The sequence below is a fragment of the Falco biarmicus genome, chromosome 19 (genome assembly GCF_023638135.1).
Source record: "Falco biarmicus isolate bFalBia1 chromosome 19, bFalBia1.pri, whole genome shotgun sequence".
Lineage (NCBI taxonomy): Eukaryota > Metazoa > Chordata > Aves > Falconiformes > Falconidae > Falco > Falco biarmicus.
In genome coordinates this window covers 272,789-293,356 of record NC_079306.1, presented here as the reverse complement: position 1 = coordinate 293,356, position 20,568 = coordinate 272,789, and the positions used below count along the sequence as shown (strand labels likewise).

Below are 20,568 nucleotides of genomic sequence, written 5' to 3'. Positions count from 1 at the left end.
TGATGGTGTCTGTGTCTCTGCCTGGAGCTGCTGGAGGAAGGCATAGAGCCCTGCCCACCCCCTCTGAGCTGAGTGGCCTCTTGGTGCCTCAAAGGTGTCTGAGCTGGGGGGCTCCGCTCAGCCCACAGTCTTCCTTGGGGGCAGAGGAGCCACCATCAAGGTTGGGGTGTTCCTGCCCTGCAGACCCCACATGGGTACCCTCCCATCCCTATTCAAGGGCTCATGGCAGGGCTGGGGACCTGTAGGGACCCCCACAGACACTTGTGCCAGCTGGGGTGCAAGCCCAGGGGTAGGACTGGGGCAGCGGGTGCTGCTTGGGGTGCTTTGGCCCCGCTGTCTTCTCCCGCCCTGGCTGAGCCTCCCTTTTGTTTCTATGTTGGGGTATTTCATAGCTCCAAGCCTGTTCTTCATCTTCCTGCCACCTTATCTTTCTGGCTTGCTGTTCTCCCCCTCTTAGAGATCTGGGCATCTGAAGGAAACCGCACTGAGATGGTGCTGGGTCAGTGCTGCCTGTTCCTTAACCCCTCCTGTGCTGCTGCTGCTGGTGGTGCTGCTGCTGCTATCTTGGGCTGGGCACAGGCAGCTTTGCTGGTGGCTTTTGCCCCAGGTGACATGAGCACCAAGCATGGGCATGGCCCTGAGCTGGACAGCGGAGGATGGTGGGTGCTGGCTGGGCACCCCAGCAGCTTCCCATGGGGCTCACCCCACAGTCTCCCTGAGCCACAAATTCAGGGTCCAGCTCCGCTTCTGCCTTTCCAGATCTACCAAGGGGATGGGGACAGGTCACAAGGTACACCAGGTCAGAGCCCCATGACCTCAGGAAGGAGCCACCACAATCCTGCTCCTCCCCAGGCTTTCACGCTCCCCACCCCAGCTGCCCACCACAGCAAGGGTCCACGAGCCTCTTCTGTCTGGTGCAAGGATGGCACCAACCCCAGGGCATCTGCACTGGAGTTACTGGAAAAGAGAAGTCCTGGTGGACAAACAAACCCCAGGGCTTCCCTGTGGAGAGCAGCCAAAGATGGGATTATCCTGGATTAGCCCCACAGCCCCTCTGGCAGGAAGGCTGGCTCCCACAGCCCATGCCAGCTGTGCTGTGGGTCTCATGGGGTAGGATGGTCCCAACCTGCTGAGGTGGCTCCATGCTGGCTCAGGCTGCCCAGGACTGCGCTTTACTCACCCCCTCAGTTCCTGCAGTGGGGTCTGTGTGGGACCCCCAAACCTGGATACTCCTGCAAGATGTGGCAGTGACCTGCAGATGCCATCCCAGTGTCCTGGCTCATCCAAGAAAAAAAACCTCCTCTGTCCCCGGATTTGCCAGGCAGGTCCTGGATCGGGCTGTCAGAAGCCTCCTGAGAAAGCCTTGGTGGATTGGAGCACGGCAGGAGCTCAGGGGCAGGTTACCCATCCCTGGAGACACCCAAGGCCAGCCCCATCCCGACCAGGAACGAGACTGGGACCTGGCTGAAAACCAGTGCACTGAATGGAGGAATCACTGGGAACAAGTAGCCCAGGATGTGGCTGGGGATGCAGTGTGACATCTTCATTCAGCTTCACTGCTGAACCTGGGGAAACAAGAGCAACAGTTTCCTCACATTTCATGCACAAGTTGAAGCCTCAGTGCATCTGAGACTGGAGCCGGGGGCTTTGAGGGCTGTGAGGAATTAATCTGGTGGGATCGAGTACCTTCAAAATGGCACAGCAGCAAAATGAAGTTTTGTGAGTACATGGGCTCCCTGGCCTCCCCACCCCGGGTATCTGGGTATTACTTCCCCCAGCCAGGATCCCAGCTGTGACTCATGCTTGCCCTGCACCCCTGCGGGGGGATTGGCCCTGCATCCTGCATCCAGGTACCTGAAATCCCACCCCAGGGCAGAGCTGGGTGCTCTGAGGTTCTCCTCTCCCCTCTCTTCCCACCAGGAGTGAATGAACAAACAGGGTGCTTAGAGATACAAGAAACAAGCAGGGTACATGGCACAAACCCTCCCTTGGGCACTGGGCAGGAGAAGTGCTTGGAAAATACCGAGGATTTATTCCCTGTGTCTGCAGCCAAGAGGCAGCAAAGGCTCTGCTTGGGACCAGGGATGGTGATTTATGGGTACAAATGGATAAGCACCCTCTTCTCTGAGCTCTGGGCTGTTGCAAAGAGGCCGTGCAATTCCCGAGACCCCACATGAGCAGGGACAATGTGATTTTGCAGGTTTTAGATCAAAAATAAAGACCTGAGACTGTGCAGAGCATTTAAATGCGGGGATGAACAACCCACAGCCTGGTGCAAAAAGAGCTGGGCACATTTACTTGCCCAAAGGCTGGAGGAATGATGCGGTCAAGCCGTGGGAGCACCTTCCCATCAGGAGTATGAGCTGTTTGTTGGGGTGCAGGGAAGAGGCCAGGAGCTGTAAGCATGGACAATATCCTATATCTGGGTACCAACCGTCAGCCCATCCAACCTTATCTAACCCTATCCAGGACCCAGCCCGCTGGGGCACCCCTGGGTACCCTCCCCTAGTGCCTCCATAAAGCTTTCCCTAAAATGTTACCTAAACCTTTTTCCTGTGTTTTCAGCCTGGAGGTCTGAAACCGTGCAGCTGAACTCCTGGCTGTGCTGTCAATGCTGTCAGTGCGGGCACCACAGCGGGTCACGCTTGGCTGCTCCATCCTCCCCAGCCATGGTGCGATGCTGACGCAGGGCTGTCGGCACCACGCTTCTCCCCTGCCTTGTGTGTCTGGAAAGACATGACATGGGGCTCCCTCCCTCCCCACCTCACCTGTGCCCCGGACAGTGTTTGTTTGCTAAGCAGTGCTGGGGAGATTATTCCTCCAGGTTTTTTGCAGTTCACAGCAGCCTCTCCCTGCAGAACTGTGGCTCCTCCTCTTAGGCAGCTCATGGTGGTCCCTCCTGTGCTCCAGCCCATGCCCTCGGCCTCAGAGCACCAGCCCCCTTTAGCTCAGCTAATCCCTTTAATCAGTGAAGATGTTACGAGCTCAACCTGTATCTCCAAAAGGGGAGAGATGCTCTGCTCCACTCATGCCTGAAATGAGGAGCTGGAGCCAGGCTGGACCACAAGGATGCTCTGGCAGCATCCGTGTCCTGCTGCCACTTGACAAGCACAGCTCTTCCCCAATTCCCAAGTGGAGCTGCGCTCCCCTCGTGTCACCTCTGTGTTCCAGAACCTGAATGTTATCAGTGTGACCAACCCCACCATCACCTCCCCTGTGCATCCCCTCTCCCTGCCAGGCCTGGAGCCGGGCTGGCTTCACACACCCCTCCACCTCACCAAGCCTGCACTGTCCCACACATTCCCTTGCTGCCCATTATCTGTCAAGTGGTGAGAAATAAAGCGCTGGAGCTGAAAACATGCTCCGTCATGAGCAGGAAGGTCAGCGGCTGAGGGGCTGCTGGTCAAGGAGAATACAGGGGCTGAGGAGTCAGCAGGGGGCTATGGAGTGAGCTGGGGAGGGGGTGCTTGGAGAGTATAGGGTGTGTGGGAGGGCATGGGGGGCTTGTGGGTGAGCCGGACCATACTGGGGTGGTATGGAGTGCAGTGGGATGACACGAGGTAGGAGCCATGGAGCTACAGGAGCTGCTGGGAATTTGAGGACTAAGGAACTGCTCCGTGCATGGAGGGCTGGGAGCCCTGGCAACCGGGCTGGAGCTGCTTTGGGTGCTGGCAGTGGGGCTCGCTGCATTGCCCAAGGGGCTGCAGGGCTAATCCGGGCTAATCCTACCCCTGGCACGAGCATCTTCCCACACTCAGAAAATCCCGTGCATGCCGCAGGGTGCCTGTTGCCTTCATAAGGGACACATCCCAGCCCTCGCTCATCCCTGGGTGGCTCCTGGTGGCGGCTATTGTCTGAAATCCTCTGGGATGATGAAGCTCTGGGTCGTTCTGCTGCTGGCCGGGCTTGCCTGCAGCCTGGCCACTGGCTGTGAGTCAGGCAGGTCCCCGGGGGGATGCAGGGTGGCACTGGGGTGGTCCCTGGTGGGGTGCAGGAGGAGGGGCTCAGGCCTCCTCATGCAGGCATGCATGTCAAGAGGCTGGGTGCAGGGTGGGGGGTGTACTGTGTGCCATGGGAGGTCCCAGCACCCTGCAGAGCTGGGTGGTGCCTTTTCTCTCTTCCTCCTGCAGCTCCTCTTGATGAGACATCTTCTGCAAGCTCCAGTGAGTTAGGGGTCCCACGTGTGAATCCTGCTCACCCAAGGGGTCTGGCTGCTGGGCAGCAAGGCAGAGGTTTGGCACCCACCCAAAGACCCCTGAGTCCTCCAGGGAATGGCAAATATTTGTATTTTTTTCTCCTGTTCTGAAGGTGGGGCTGTTCCTACCAGGTGAGGATGCTCCTGCATCCGTCTCTTCCCTCCAAGGCAGGCAGGGAAGTGTGTGGGTCAGAACCACACAGCACAGGTGGGGTCTGAGCAGCCCCAGCTCACTGCAGTCCCTGCAGCATGAGGCAGCTCCCTCGGGGCCAGGGAAGGGGACGGTGGCCTCAGCCAGGGTGTCAGCACAAGGCTCAAGACATGCCAGGCATCAGGGCCACCGCTTTTGGTTGGGTGGGTGAGAGGCACTACGAACCGAATGAGGAACACCCTGTCAGTGGCACATCAGGGTGCTCTGGTATCTCCATTTCATCTTCCAGGTGTTGAGACAGCCCAGAGGGCTGATGAAGGAGCACTGAGCCATCTTGTTGGTGTGCTGGACAGGCTGTTGAGCGATTTGACTTCCAACATCATTGGGTGAGCAGTGGGGAACAGGAGGGCTCCGCCATGGTCAGCAGGGACAGCAATGCTGCTGCCTCAAGGGGTGTCTCCAGCTCCTGCCCACCTCGCTGAGGTGGATGCCAGTGGGGGACATAGTGGGGGGTGGGTGCTGGGGGGTCTGCTGGGTGCTCCTATGAGGGTGGGATGGAGGGAGTGGGCCAGGTCTCACTACTTCAGTGCTTTTTCTCTTTCAGGTGACCAGTGTGCAGCCAGCACAGTAAGTCCCTTCCTTCCTGGGGGAGCCTGGGTACATGGGTTGGCCTGTCGCTGACAGGGATGCAGCTCCAGGGATCAGGGTTGGGTGGGGGGGATGATCGTCTGGGGGTGCTGGGAGCCCCCCCCACCTCCTATGGCTGCCCAGGACCATGCCTGGCTCCTTCTCTGCTCCTGCCCTGAGCACCCAAACCTCCCCATCACCCCACTAGACCACCCCTGATCCCACAGTAGGGACCTCCAATCCCTGCATCTCACAGTGGCTCATCAGGAGCCAGCACTAGGCTGGGAGGACCAACTCAGAGCAAGTTTTGGAGCAGTGGAGCACCCAGCACCAGCTGCCCCCTACCACGGTGTGATTTGGGCTCCCTCCCAGGACTGGATCTGGGTGCCAGTGTGCTCCGCAGGGAGCAGGATGCATCCCCCTTCTCCCTCCAAGCATTCCTGGCTCTGCACAAGCATCTTGCAGCTCCCTGACACTGGATCTCGTTGACTCCCAGCTCATCCCACAGCTCTTCTCACAGCGCATACACGCATCACTCCAGACCAAAGCTTCCAATAAAGCAACACCTTAACTGCTGCCTGCCTTGTCCTGCCTGCTGTTTACCTGCAACCTGTGCCCATGAGGGACTGAAACTGGGCCCAGCTGTGCCCCTACAGTCTTGGTCTTCAGTCCTTATCCAGCATAGAGACCACCCCACTGCTTCCCAGACCTGCCAGGACCCCTCCAGCTGCAGGGCTTCAGCTACATCCAGCTGTGCCTTTGAGTCTGCCCTGCAAAGACAGATCCCAAGACCCCAACCCACAAGACTTCTCTGTCCCTAGGCTCTCATTTCCCATGCAGGGCTTGGGTGCCAGGCACTCTGTCCTTCATTAGTGGAGTTCATTAGCTCCTGGGACCCTTCCCACCTGATATCTCCCACTTAACAGCATGGGCTTCTTTCAGGGTCCTCAGCATGGTTGCCTTGCCTCTGCAAGGCAAGGCTGCTCCTTGTCTCTGCTAGGCCCAGGTTTTTCCTTCTCCTGCTCCTCCACCCAGCCACCTCTCCCACCCTCCTCAGGGCTATGTAACCACTTAGCAGGAACCAGCTACACCTGCACATCGTCCATGTCAACCAACCCACTGCCTCTGAGGCAAGGCCACAGCTGCACATTATCAATGTCAATCAACCCAATGCCTTCATTCCTCTACAGTTACCCACCACCAGTGCAGGGACAATCATGTGCTGGCATGTCCTGGTGCTCTGGTTGGGAGTAGGGCTGGGACACACGTGACACTGGGTGGCTGGGGACAAGCTGTCCACACCTGCCACATCCAGCATCTTCTGTCCTTGGGGCTAGCAGATTTCCCCCCTTTCCCTTTGCTCATCACTGAGGAGGCAATCACCAGCTCTGGGGCAGGGGGGATCCTCCCACCCAGGGGCTCCTTGTCACCAGCTGTGGACCACCCTGGCCATGGCCCTGGGTCCAAAACACCGCTGTGCTTGTCCCACCCCCATGCATAGAGGTCCTGCGGGGGCCGGGGTGTTGGATTTGCAGCTCTGACACCGCCCCCCAGCTCTGTCAAACCCTGCCTGTGGCGGGGCTGGGGGGGGGGGGGAGGGCTGCCTGGTTGCCATGGCAATGCGGATGATGCTGGCAGCTCCGTGGGAAGCAGGTTGATCTTCTTGGGGATGGGGGAGGGAGAAGCTCCATGTCTTTTCAGAGTCATGGGATGCTCCTGAGAGACACGGCTCCATTTGGGATAAGCCTGGAATGGTTCCGAGAAGGTTACAGGTCTGCGGGGTACAGCTTTTAGTTGTGCCCCCAAAGCCATGTGCAACCAGGGCATGTTGCTGAACCAGTGCTTACTGGTTTCCAGCTTGGGAGACCAGTGAGAAGAGTCTTATGGCTTTCCTTCCCCTTGGAGGACTGACAAAACCTAGTCACCCGTGACCAGCTCATCTCATTTCTTTAACAGTGGTGGGATGCCCTAAATGAATGATTTTCCCCCCAGAAAATTCCTTCTCGGAGCATACACAGCACCTCCTGCAGCAGGCAAATGCCTTGTCCCCACAGAGGAGCTGTCTCCACCTCCTCCTCCCCTTGGCTGCAGCTATTCCTCCAGCTGGGTACAGGGCTGCTGCTGTGCACATCTCACCACCACCTCCCTCCTGACATTTATATGCAGCTTTTTGAGTAAATAAAGGAATTTTGTTTGCACGGTTTCACAGGTGAAAGGTGCATCGTGCAAGCATATAAGAGCGCTCAGATGGCAAAGTACCCCTCTGAGCTGGCCAAGGGAACTGTAGGGGGTGGATAAATGTATGCGGTGACAACTGCAGTGGCCACCTCTGGCTTCCCACCCCAGGTGAGATAAATCTCATCTAAAAAAACCCAGCTATTTTTTAATTTTTTTTTTTCTCCAGGAAAAGACTCCATGTGGGTACGCTGAGAGCTGGGACACGGTGGCGCTGCCACTCTCCACAGAGTGGGATGTCCCCCGGGAGACGGCACAAGTTATTCCTGACAGCTCCTCTCCCTGTAATTGTTCCCTGAGGTGGGTTAGTGTGTTATTAGCGATGGATTTGCTGGGGATGGAGTGGAGCTTAAATTAGACTCCGGCTGACAGAGCCCTCCTGGGTTTGTGCCGGGTGGTGTAATCCAGCGTGAAAAGCTCACTCGTGTTTGCCTATCACACAAAGTGAGGTGTGGCCTTGTCCCTAAACCTTGAGAACTGACCTTAAAAAGGGATCTGGTTTTGGCGGAGCATTAAAACCCCCAAGTGAGGATGCTCACCTGGATGGATGTCACCACCTGGGAGCTGGTGACCGCAAAAGACTGCAGGGTCCCCAGTAACTGGAGTGGGGGGCACTGGACCTGGGGGCCAACCTCCATCTGACAGCTCTGAGGCTTCAGGAAATCTTTTTTTCTGGATCTGAAGCATCTCTAGGCAGGAGATGGGTATGGATGTGGTGCTGGGACACAGCTCACAGAGGGTCTTGGGCTCTCGGTCCTCTTGAGGAGCAGGCAGAGACACTGCAGCATCCCAGGACATCACCTCCTGCTCTGGTTCCCTCAGGAGCACCCATGGCTGCAGCCTCCATGTGCAGTTTGAATTTGGAGCTCAGAGCTGTGCTGCGCCTGGAGCTGACCCAGCTGTCTGGGAGACGTCACCACGATTATTTCAGTTAACTCAATTTACTGCTATTACTGTCAGATGGACCTAACGACCCGACACGGAGCAGCAGGCCTTAGAGGACCCATTTCTAATTAATTTTAGCTCATAAACTAATTAATGGATTTACTTGTAAACTCTTGGAAAATCCATGTTTCCTGCAAAGAGCAACGCTTTCTCCCCGGGGAGGCTGGGCATCCTTGGGTATGCTCTCTTCTGACCCTGGCAAACGTCCCTCTCTGTTGCTCCTCCAGCAGTGTCACCGCCTCGGCTGGATCCTGGTGGCTGTAGAGATTCATGGGCTCCTCATCCCTAGGGATGCTCTTCCTGAGCTGGCGCAGGTCCATGCAAGCCCTTCTGGGGATGCCAGCAAATCTACATGTCTGGGTCAGGGCCAAGCTGGACCAGGTGCCGCAGTGGCTTCTTGCCACCGTTGGTCCCTGGGGACAGTCCAGGGATGCTCTGGGGGGACTGCAGCCCCGGCTGTGGAGCCGGAGGAGAGGTGGCAGCAGCTGGGCGAGGAGGTTGCCAAACGGGCAGAGATGGCGGCTCCTGGCAAAGCCGTGCCCGCAGCTCAACATCTGGGGCCCGTGGTCGACATCCAGACAGCAGTGTCACCGCCTGAGCCAAGATATCTTCCCCCTCTTCCTCCTCCTCCTCCTGCAGGGGGACTGGCTGGAGCAGAGGAACTGGAGACAAACCTCTGGGGACTTGAGGCAGGCTCTGGGCAGACCCCAATAAGCCCTTTGCAGGGATGAATCCAGTCCCAAGAGGCGGGAACCACCTTGCTGATGCCTAGATAGGGTCCTCTTGTTCCCACCCTGAAGGTTTAAGTGGTAGACGTGACTGCAGTGGTGGGGAGCCTTGGGGCTGCTGTGGGGGGCACCCAGGGCTGGGTGGTGCACAGGGCAGTGCCCATCGCAGAGTCCTGTGACCCTAGGGCTGTTCTGTACCCCATGTCCTGGCTCCCCAGATCCAGCCAGCATCCCCAGGGTTGCTCTGTACCCCATGTCCTGGCATCCTCAGATCCACCCAGCATCCCCGGGGCTGTGCTGCCTCCGACCCTACATGGTGGAGGACACACAGGTTTGCACAAGCCCTCCTGCTCGAGGTTCTCTGCGTGGACAAGCTCTCGCTTCTCCTAGATTTGCGGTGATGCCCAGATGCTGCCCAGGCAAGAACCCAAAGTGGGATGCGGGGCATCCCACAGGGCTGTCGGCTGCTGAAGTTTCTTACCAGCAGATGTCAGCTCCCGCCCGGGGATGCTCAGCTGACGCTTGCCCAGCTCCGTTTGTGGCTCTGCACCATTGCACATGTATGTGGTGGGGCTGCAGCCTTCCCTGGGGAGTGACAGTCCTCCTGAACAGTGGGGTGACAAGGTGGCCCCAGGGCTGTGTGTGCCATCATGGCTGCAGCGACCTGGGACAGCTCATGGCTCTTCCTCTTGGGAGCTGTGCAGCTCCTGCTCACGGCCCTGGCCTGTTCGGGGCTATTCTGTGGCACTCATAGAGAAAAATAGCTCATTAGCAAAATTATGGGGCTGGGTACTGGAACGAGCATTCCAGGGAGTTTTGGAGCAAACAGAGGAGCAAGGGAAAATGGATGGTCCTGCTCACAGGCAGGCTGGGAGGGCAAAGGGCTGCCTGGGGATGGAGACCCCTGTGGAACTGTCAAGGAGCGATGGAACAGAGCTGGACCAGGACACCCAGCCCATGAGCAGCCTCCAGTGCATGAGCAGATGTTGTCTGAGCCTGTGCAGGCCCAGCAGCCCCTCCACTGAATTATGCCAATATGGGGGTCTTCACTGAGATGCAAAGCAGGGCCAGCTGCTCATCCCAGACACCTACACTTCAGCAGTGGGTCGGAGTGCTTCGCCTGCACCCCTAGTTTGATGGTGCCCCTCAGGGCACCTCTGTGCAGGAGTCACCGTGCCACACTGGCTGCCTTCAACATGGGACACCCCGAGGACCCTGCCTGGCACGTGCATGCATGGGGCAGGGGGACTGGTACGTGGTGGCTGGATCCTGCTCCTCAGCAGCCCAGTTTATGCACCCCTGGCCCAGCTGGGTCACCCTGCTAGGATCTGCCAGTGTGGCCCTGCTCCCGGCAGGAAAAGATCCTCTCAGGGCTGAGCCTGGGGGGTTTCTGCCCCAGCAGGGTTGGGGAAAAGGTTCTTTCCCCGCCCTGATAAACCCTTTTCTGGAGAAGGTGCTGGGCACTGCACCCCTCTCCTTTCCAGAGAGCTCTGGCGGCAGGGTCCCCACCAAGCCGTGGGGATGTCCTAGTTTCACCTGGGCTCATGCAGCAGGTGATGCCACAGCTGGGATGTCACACACTGTCCCCTGCATGCGATGGAAATGCCTTTCCTAACTAGGGACTGTCCCCAGTGTCTCCTGGCTCTGGGTTGTGTCCAGCCCTGCTCTCAGGAGGATGCCTGAACATCCCTGCCAGATCCATGGGGCCAGAGGCAACTGGAAGTGAATCTGGGCTCTCCCGGCTGCACCCTCAGCCCAGCGAGCCAGCAGTGGCACTGGGAATGGCTCTGTGCTGAGCAAGGGGCTTGGTCCTGGGGGACAGAAGGGTTGTGGCCGCTTGCTAGGGGTGCTTGAGCCCCTTTGTGCCTCCCGGTGCATCTGGGCACGTCAACATCCCACTCACGCCTGCCTCCTCACTGGGGGAGCAGCCCTGGGCTGGGCAGGGGAAACTGAGGCAGGGAGCCTTGTGAGGCTCAGCCCCGTATATTTCCAGAGCACCTCGAGGCATTGGGACACACTGCGTGCCCTGTACTCCACGCTCCACACCTGAGGGTTTTGGGAGGCAGCAGTGCTGCAGCAAGGGCTGGGGACGCAGCTGGTCCCCACAGTGTCCCAAACCCCTGACATGTCCCTTCTCCAGTGCCAACAGACATCAGGGTGGTGAAACATCCTCTGCAGCCAACTGGGCCCCATGGCTGAGCCACCGTGATGGTGCCCATGGGACTGGGGAGACTCCCAAAACTGAGCTGCCTGGGGACCCCAGGGACAGCATCCCTTTGTCATAACCCTCTCGCCACCTCTCCCGGGTGCCACCATCACTCAAACTGACAAACACGGGTCATTGAGTGCTGGCTGCAGCCCCACCAACTCCCTGCCGCCCCGCCGGGCCCCCCAGCCCCTGATTTCTCTTTAATTGCATTCCCCAGTGTCATGCAAATCAGTCGTCCCAGGCGCAGCTGCCAGGATTAAATTAGACCCCGTTAATACGCGGTAATTACGTTTTCACACAGGCCCAGGAATGCCAGCCCGGGCGCTGGGGCGGTAGGCGGCCAGCGCTGGGGCGGCAATCGGTTTTCACAATATTTACTCTGGCAATTACCCTCCCTTCCAGGCCACGGCCCCTCTGAGGCCAGGGGCTGGCAAGGGGATTAGGGGATGGCAAGTAACACTGGGGCGGTGGCTCAGGATGCTGATGGGACACAGGGATGGTGTGGGGTGAGCTTCCCCCACTTCTCATCATCCTTAAATTCTGCCCCTTGTATGTGCAGGTTTGTGCCCTGCCTGGAGCATCTGAGTGGTGGCTTCATCCCCTTTTCAGGTGGAGCATCATCGAGGTAGAGCACCCCAGGGTAGAGCATTTTTGAGGTGGAGCATCATTCCATCCCTGAGGTGTTTAACCCATACCTGGAAGTGTTTAGAAAAAATGTAGATGCAGTACTTGGGGACATGGTTTAATGCTGGACTTGGCAGTCCTAGGTTAACAGTTGGACTTGATTTTCTTAAAGTTCTTTTCCAATCTAAATAATTTTGTGATTCTATGAAGCGGAGCATCCCAGCGTGGGGCATCATCAAGGCAGAACATCCCAAGGTGGAGTGTCGTTGAGGTGGAGCAGCATCAAGGTGGAGCACCCCAAATGTAGCTCCTTTTGGCAAGTCCTGCAGCCATTGAGAGGACCTTCTCCAGGTGCCCCACACTGCTCCAGCCCGGCTGGGATTGCACTGTGCCCCTCATGGTTGCAGCTGTAGGATGTGGAGCATCTGAGGAGGATGCTTTCAAGGGAGATTTTCTTGCAGAGCACCAGGGAAGGGCCACGAGGTGAGGGACATCTTGCATGTGACCAACAGAGCAGGGTAACGTGGACAAGCTTGGGACCTGCCACATCTCTAGGTGTCATGGGGACAGTGCAGTGTGTTCCTCATGCTCAGAGCCCCACAGTAGAGAGGGAAACTGAGGCTCAGGACAAGCAGGCATGGGTGGGAATATGCAGGGTCATGGGGACCCAAGCCATGCCCCCCTGAGCTGAGATGGGTGTGGGGTGACAAGCTGGTGTCAGAGCCACTGGGGTTCAGGAATTGGAGAGCAGGGGAGAGATGTGGGGTGCTGGGAAGGTGATGGGCAGGACAGGATGAGATATGGGGGACCTGCAGGGGATGGGGGACCTGAAGCGATGACCCCTGAGAGGTGGGAGGGTGAAATAGGGGATGGAGGGCACTTGGGTGTGTGTGTGTGTGGAAAGACATGTGGGGAATGAGAGGGTTACACAGGGGGCATTGAGGAAGGGGGAACATGAGGGAAAGACACATGGGTGTGGATGGGCTCTTGGGGAAAGTGGGAGGCTCCTGGAGGGGGCACAGTTTGGGGTTTGGGGATCACCAGCACAGCCCTGATTTGCTGGGGGCTGGATGTGGGGCTGAGCCCAGCTGGTAAATGGTGATGCCCAGCTGCATTCCCTCCTGTCCGTCTCTGAGCCCCCCAGTGCCCACCCAGCATGGGGTGGGGGGGCTGTGCCTCCACTCCAGCCACAGCCCCCCCAGTGCTCATCGAGGTCCCCATCCTGGGGCTGCGTTGCCCATCCCCAGGGCTGGCGGCGGAGGTGGGAACAGGCAGGTTGAACATCTTGCAAGAGCGGACCCGGGGGGCCAGAGCTGCCGTAACCCCAACAGATGCAAAGCCCCCACACAATGGGATTAGCGAGTGGCACGTGGCTGGGCGCTGAAAGGCAGCAGGGCAGGCAGACAATGCGCCCGCTGTCACCCCACTCGCTCCCAAGGGTCACTCCTGCTCCCGGCATCCGGGGCCCACTGCTGGCCCTGGGGGAGGTTTCACTGTGTCTCCCCCTTCCCCAGGCACCCATCGTCCCCTTTGTGCGGGTGCCCAGACCTGTTGGAGCCATCTGTCAGGGAAGGGACGAAGCCGTCACAGAGCCGGGCAGTGTGGCAACAGGCAGATTTATTGGCCGCAATCTGTTCCTGCCTGCCCTGCCTGTCCCACGGTGGGAAGTAAGCCATGAATCCACTAATGAATTAATTAGTATTCCCTGTAATCCCAGGCTGCCAAAGACATGATTGCAAGCGCTTCAAATTAATGTGAAGGGTCCTGCGGGCTGGCGCGTGCAGGGAGGCTCCCACGCAGCAATGCTGAACTCTTGGGACCAGAGTCCAGGCAGGGATGGAGGTGGGCGGGGGGGATGACTTTTGGGGTGCCATCATTGTTCTCCGCTTCCAGCCCTGCTGCTGCAAAGGGGCCCAGCCCAGCCTCTTCTCATGCTGAGCGGCTGCAGCTCCTGCAGTTGGAGAGGCCGAGCCCTGGCTCTGAGTGGCAGAGCAAGGCGACCTGTAATGCCCATTCCTTAATTAATGGGGGGTCTTTTTCCATCACCCCCTCTCCCTGGCTGGGGGCTGTGGAGCCTGGGGCCACTTCCCTTGTCTGAGCAGTAGAGAGCTCAGCTGGGCCCCTTCTGGCTGTACCAGTCACTAATTACTCCCCCTTTGCTCTCTCATCACAGCTGTGAGGGAGCTGTGGGCCCTGCGCCCACCCCCAGCACCTGGGTCAGAGCCAGCGTTGCCCCAAGGCCGGGCCCCCAGCTTTCCCCAGCACCCACTCTGCAGTGCCCAGCCAAGGGGGTGGCAGGTGGTGACACCCAATTCTGAGACCCTGGCAGCCCCGTGTCACTATCACATCAGGCTTGGCTGTGTCCTGTTGGATGGAGACCCCCATGGAGGGAGCTGTGTGGCAGGGTCTGTCCTGGTGCTGGGCAAGCTGGGGTGCTCATCCAGGGGTGCTCACCCAGGGGTGCCCTTTAGGAGTGCCCATCCGTGAACGCTGATCCAGTGGTGCCCATCTAGGGTTGTTCATTCAGGGATGCCCATCCTAAGGTGTTCGTCTCAGGATGCTTATCCCAGGGTGCGGGTCCAGGGATGCTCACTCAAGGGTTCCCATCCCAGGGGACCCTGGCCAACGCACCTACCAGAGAATGCTCGTCTAGGGGCAACCACCCAGGGATGCCCGGGGTAGCTGTTGAGGCTCCAGTGGGGCGATGGGACGGGAGGAGCCGGCCTCAGCCACCCCCCTGTGGGAGGAGCCAGGCGGGAGCCGCGGCCGGGCGGGAGCCGCCGGCAGCGCCGAGCTCTCAAAACCGCCCGACAGCGGAGCTGCCCGCGGTGCCGCCGCCGGTGCCGCTGCCGCGGGAGCTGCCCGCCCCCCCGGGGCTGCCGGCACCATGCGCCCGGGCAAGTGACAGCGGGAACGCGCTCCGGTGTCCAGGTAAGGGCAGACCGGCGCCCCAGGGGGTGCGGGGGACCCGCAGTGACGAGTCGGTCTCTCCGACGGGGCTCCGCGGCCGCTCGGTGCCCCCGGTTGCCCGGGGGATCCTCCGGGATGGCGCGGGAGGCTCTGCCCCGACAGCGGAGCAGCGGGATCCCGTCCCGGAGGGGCTCCTTCCGAGGAGAGCGGCCAGTGGTGCAAGAGAAAGCGGGGACGGCGCCGGCGGCGTCGAGCTCCAGCCGCTCCCCCCGGCTCCCCGCAGCTGTCGGGGGTGGGGGGACCCCCGAGCTGGGGGCTCTGCCCCGCCTTGGAGCCGGGCGCTGGCTGCCAAAGGGTCCAGCCGCCTCCGACCACGTCGTAGCCGGCCTTTCGCTGGGGTGGAGGTGATGCAGGTGAGGGAGGTGATGAAGGACCTGCCTCGGTCCCCGGCTTTTGTTTCTCCACTCCCGGAATGGGCAGCCCGGGGAGGGGGGCCCGGCTCACGCGGCCTCTGCTCTGCCAGCACAGACCCTTCCCCGGCGAGTCCTGCCCAGGGCCAGGACACCTGCAGGGAGGACACCAGCACCCCTCACCTTCCTCCTCCTTTCCAGGTCTGTGCGGATGTTGCAGAGCAGTCCTTAGGCAGGTTCCTTCCTCTGAAAAAATGTCAGTGCATCCCCTCTCCCCTGCCCCAGCTGGCTCGGGGGGGTACTGGGACTGGGACCATGAGTGGGACTGGGAGCTCTGGGCAGCCCCGGGTTCAGTACTCAGCTGGCACCGGTGCGTCCATAGCCATTCTGTTGGCTGCGCTGGAGCTCACAGACCAGCTGTAGGGCTTTTAATCTGTCCTGCAGCCAGAGCCCACAAAGGTCCATGTGCAGCTGGGCCACATCCTGCTGTGTTCCCAGGCAGGATACAGTCTTAAATAAATCCTAATTTTCATGGTCTGCTTGAGGGTGTCTTGTCCCTCCTGCCCCTCTCCATGATGAATTCCTGGCCCCAGCTGCCCATTTTGTTCCTGGCTCTCATGCCAGCCTTTCCTGCATTCTCTTCCCCAGCCCTCTGTGTTTCTTCTGCTCTGGGTGGCTCTGTCCAGGGTCAGGGTCTTTGCATCAGGGGCTGCACAGGGCTGGAGTCAGTCTTTGCCCTGAATCAACTGTCCTCATTTGGGGGATCAAGTTCCCTGGAAGGAAACCAGTGGAGGGTTGAAACCAAGTTCCTGGTCCTACGGGAAAGGAGAAGGAAACAAACCCAGGATGTTCAGGATGGGATGTCACCTCAGTGACTAGTGGCACAAAGGGAAAGCATCTCCTTCTCAAGTAGGGATGGCTCAGCTCATAGTAAAGTTAATTTTTTGACTACAGAAGGCTTTTTCCTGCAATGGGTTCCTTGTGGGTTTTTTTCCAGACAATGTGGAAAAGGAAAGATATCGAAAGGACTGGACAAGCTTCCCATTTCCCAGTGGGTTCCCACTTGGGAAACTGCCAGAGTGACTTAATCAGACGATTGCCCTCTTTGTCTGCTCCCCCTGCCCACCCCCCCCCCCCCCCCAAAAAAAAAAAAAAATCAACATTCTGGAGAAAGCAAGCAAAATCCCTAAAAATTCAAACTGCATTTCCAAAGAGACAGCCTGCTGAAACTCCCTGGAAATACTGTGATGTAAAGTGTAGGGAAAGGGGGAAGACACTGGGCTTGCCTCTTGAGCAGAGCACCAAACCTTGAGATTTTCTCCTGGGGTGGATTCGGGTGTACAGGACCAGTGAAGGGTGGGAGCTGCAGGCAGGGATGCTGCATTTGGGGTAGTTCCCCAAGGGTGGAGTGAAAGGAACCCCCAGACTGCAGCCTGGAGGGCTTCTGGAGCAGATCTGCAGCCGTTTCTGGACTGCTATCACCACGCAAAGTGGGTGCAGCCCTGTAGTCCCACTAGGACGCTGGCAGAAGGTATTTGGACCAGCTCCATCCTGGCTCAGCCATTCGTCCCAAAGATGGTCCTTCACCCACCAGATTTCCTAGCATCTGACAGACTCCTATTACTCTGCTGAAGAGTTAATTGGGGCTACATGGTCCTCTGGGGATATGATGGCTGTGTGTAGCAATTAACACCCTAATCCAGCCTGCAAACCCCATCATGCATATTAAAAGTGGGATTTTCCACGTGGGGTGGACAGGCACAGTGGAACCAGGCTTGGGCAGCACACTTTCAGCAAAGCTGCTTAGATGCTAAGCTTTATTAAATGAGTCAGGCACGATGACAGGATTTGGGGGGCTGATTAACATGAAACCCAGGCCGGTTTGTGCAGTGTGACTGTGTTCGTTAAGGCAGAGGGAAATGAAGGTTCAGAAAAATGTGCTCAGGTTAGAAGAGCTCAGGCAGGAAAAGCTCTGGAGACAGCTCAGCAGAGGACCTTTACTTTCAAGCTCTCTCTTGCAACCCGCAACATGACAATCAGGGTTGAAGCCATGAAGGGAGTGACTCATGAGTGGGACTGACACCAAAATTGAATTGTTGGAAGCCCTGAGCCCTGGAAAAGAGCTGCTGGGCCCCAGGGAGAGGCTTCAGTCCCTCACCCAAAACATCACCAGAAATTATTGTAGATAGATAAATAAATAGTGATGGAGAAATAGGTTGTGTAGGTACTATTAGTGGACAGAAAGAGTTGATGTCTCTGGAAGATGGTTTTGAGCTCAGCTCCTAAAGCCCTCAACATGTTGAGGGACTGTTCTGCTGGAATTTGTTATTGTCTCCATATCCCTTTGTTGCAGACATCAGAGATGACCAAGACGTACACCAAGCCCAAAGAGATGGCGGAGCTTGTGAGCACCCAAGCCTGGATGGACGAAACGTTGAGCTCCAAAGATGAGCTGAAGGAAGAGGATGGCAGGCAAGGTTCTTTTGGATTGATGTCTGGCTTGAATGAAGAGCACGACAGCATTGAGGAAGAAGAGGAGGAAGAGGATGACGGGGAAAAGCCGAAAAGAAGAGGACCAAAGAAGAAGAAAATGACCAAGGCGAGGCTGGAGCGGTTCAGGGCCCGGCGGGTGAAGGCCAATGCCCGGGAGCGCACACGGATGCATGGTCTAAATGATGCTCTTGACAACCTGAGGAGGGTGATGCCCTGCTACTCCAAGACTCAGAAATTGTCCAAGATTGAGACTTTGAGGCTTGCAAGGAACTACATCTGGGCTCTGTCTGAGGTGCTCGAGACAGGGCAGACTCCTGAAGGGAAGAGCTTTGTGGACATGCTCTGCAAGGGCTTGTCCCAGCCCACCAGCAACCTGGTGGCTGGCTGTCTGCAGCTGGGACCACAGACCTTGTTCCTGGAGAAGCACGAAGAGAAGTCCCCAGTGTGTGAATCGGCCATATCCAGCCACTCCTTCAGTTACCAGTCGCCGGGGCTCCCAAGCCCACCGTATGGGACCATGGAAACACATCTGCTGCATTTAAAGCCTCCGACTTTCAAGAGCTTGGTGGATGCTTCCTTTGGAAACCATCCCTCTGACTGCACCACTCCCCCCTATGAGGGTCCTTTGACACCACCCCTGAGCATCAGTGGGAACTTCTCCTTGAAGCAAGATGGGTCTCCAGACCTGGATAAATCGTACACCTTCATGGCCCACTACCCCTCAGTCAGCCTGGCTGGAGCACATGGACATGCCTCTCACTTCCAAAACACAGTGCCCCGCTATGAGATCCCCATAGACATGAGCTATGAGTCCTACTCACACCATGTAGGTGGGCCTCAGCTCAACGCCATCTTCAATGAATAGCAAAGCAGTTAGACCCAAATTCTTGATGCAGAGAGACGTTCAGCCATGTCATGGAGCTGTTTCTAGAATGGACACAACTGGAGCGATGGTACTGCTGCTACGGGGTGATAGGCTTTTAAGCATCTCTGCAGGACATCACTGTGGAAGGTTCAGCTGGCCTTCCTGTCCTCTCCCAACAGGTCTGCCGCTTGCTGATCTCCAAGCTGTCCACAAGAGCCACGTGAACCCTTCCTGACAGCTGAACGCTGAGCAGGCACTGTTGAAAGCTGAGGTGTTGCCTCCCAGTCCCGCTCCCCCAGAGATGCTCATGAAGGTGGCTTCACCCTGCAGGACTTTCTGCCTGAATGCACTCCAGCACTTGGATCGTCCATTGCCAAGACATTAGGGCTCCTTTTCCTCCCTTCTTGGGCTGATAGGGTGTGGGCACACCTCTGTCTCGCATCAGGGGGACACAAGCCCCTCCTGCCCCTTGGGATGACCAGTTCCCCTTCCACATGCTCTGATGGAGTCATGGTTTTCCCAGTCCAGCCATGGCCAGGTGGACTGGCAGAGGTGGGAATGACCTGGACTGCTTGCAGAAGACCAACACAGTTGCTCCTCTTTGAAGCTTCCCACCCAATGGAGAACCTTATCTTTGCTGCCACCGTATCATCCAGGGATGGCATGGTCCAGCCAGGCTCAGAGCTTCTCTGTGATGGTCCCTCTGCTGCTCTCCTCCTGTGCTGAGCCCTGCTGCCTGTCCTCTTCTGAGCCTCAGACCTTGCCTTTGACCTACAACCAGCATGAGATTATCAGCACACAGAACCTGAAACCTTGTTTAGGGACTGCTGATCTTTCAGAGTGCAAATACCCTAGCTGGAAGAGGAGCTCTCAGCTGAGCCCTTGCTCCTGACTAGAGCCATGTCTTCTCATGGTTTGTAGTGTTATCATGATCCATGCCCTGGACGCATCCTGCCAAAAGAAGTGTGTCTTAATTTCCTGGTTTATTTATTATTTACTCTGTGTGTGTGGGGGTCTAATTTATTTCCTTCCATTTTACATGAAATGTGGAGTGTGCTAAATAACCTCCTTGTTTTCCAGTTGACTTCCAAGTGCTTAGTTGGAGTTAGCTTTGTGGAGACGTGTGGTTTTTGCAGTGCTTGTTGCTCCAGGATTATTTATTAGCCATTATTTATTTAATTTATTTTCTTCCTGCCCTCATGGTCTATTTTCTGGTGATGAAACCAAGTATTTAACCAAGGGGTTACATATTTAATGTTGAACTGCATATTTAACATGGCCATTTCTCAGATATTGGAAGCTGATTGTGCCCGGCAGCTCCCAACTCATCCCTTGTATTTCTATACGAGCAATAACTTTTGAAGGCTATGCAACTAGTTTTGTTTTCAAGAAAATCCAGGCAACTATTTTTGATGTCCCACTGGTCTTGCGAGCCCAGCTGGCCAAACCTCCCTGTTTTGCAGAGGTGTTTTGTAATAGAGCTGGGAATCTGGAGATGACTTGAGGTCTTTGCTCAGCCCCTGGTCCTGGGGCTTCTTCCCTTTTGTACTGAGAGCAAATGTTTATCCTTTTGTAAAGAAAGCAGAATCGGGTTTTTAGCTCAAATAAAGTTGTGGTCTTGTTTCAAGCAGCATCACCCCAGGGCTGTGGTCTCCTTTCTCCTTTGCTGTGGGCTTCAGTGTGGTGGTGGTGGTGGTGGTGAAGGTCTGCCTGGGGGGAACCAGAGGATCTCACCCCCCCTGTGCTGAGGTCCAGCCGGTATCCCTGACCTTAGGGCTGGGCTCCAGGGGCTGCTGCTGGGGGCTAGTGCTGGCCATAGGACCAGCACTGGCCATGGGACTCCCTGGGAAGGTCATCTCCAGAGGCATGGGGGGGGTGGGGGGCTTGGCAGTGGAGCAAGGGTTGGTGTGTTTAACATGGAGCTGCTGCTGGCTCTGCCCATCTGTGACCAGCGTTCATGGGGTGCACGTCATGAACACACACTCACACACATGTGCAAACACACACGTGCACCTGCTTGGGTGTGCCCATACAGGTGTGTACACACAAATATCACACGCACATGCACAGACACATGCAGGCAGCCCTTTGCTTATGTGCACACCAACACACCACACATGCACACACTGATGCATTGTCCTGCACAGCTCTGCATGTGCAGACTCTTGTGAGCGAG

At 57.3% G+C, this 20,568-nt stretch overlaps 1 protein-coding gene across 1 annotated transcript; it reads left to right on the top strand.

Annotated features, from left to right (window-relative positions):
• Positions 1-14,474: 14,474 nt before the first annotated feature.
• On the top strand, positions 14,475-20,026 carry NEUROD4 (neuronal differentiation 4). The gene is made up of 2 exons (XM_056322663.1): positions 14,475-14,645; positions 17,388-20,026. Exon 2 carries the CDS (start codon positions 17,397-17,399, stop codon positions 18,390-18,392), a length of 996 nt encoding a protein of 331 aa, XP_056178638.1. The 5' UTR covers positions 14,475-14,645; positions 17,388-17,396; the 3' UTR covers positions 18,393-20,026.
• Positions 20,027-20,568: the final 542 nt, after the last annotated feature.

What these genes read in the sequence shown, in the direction of transcription:
- NEUROD4 (XM_056322663.1), top strand. Translation starts at nt 17,397, where the DNA reads ATGACCAAGACGTACACCAAGCCCAAAGAGATGGCGGAGCTTGTGAGC.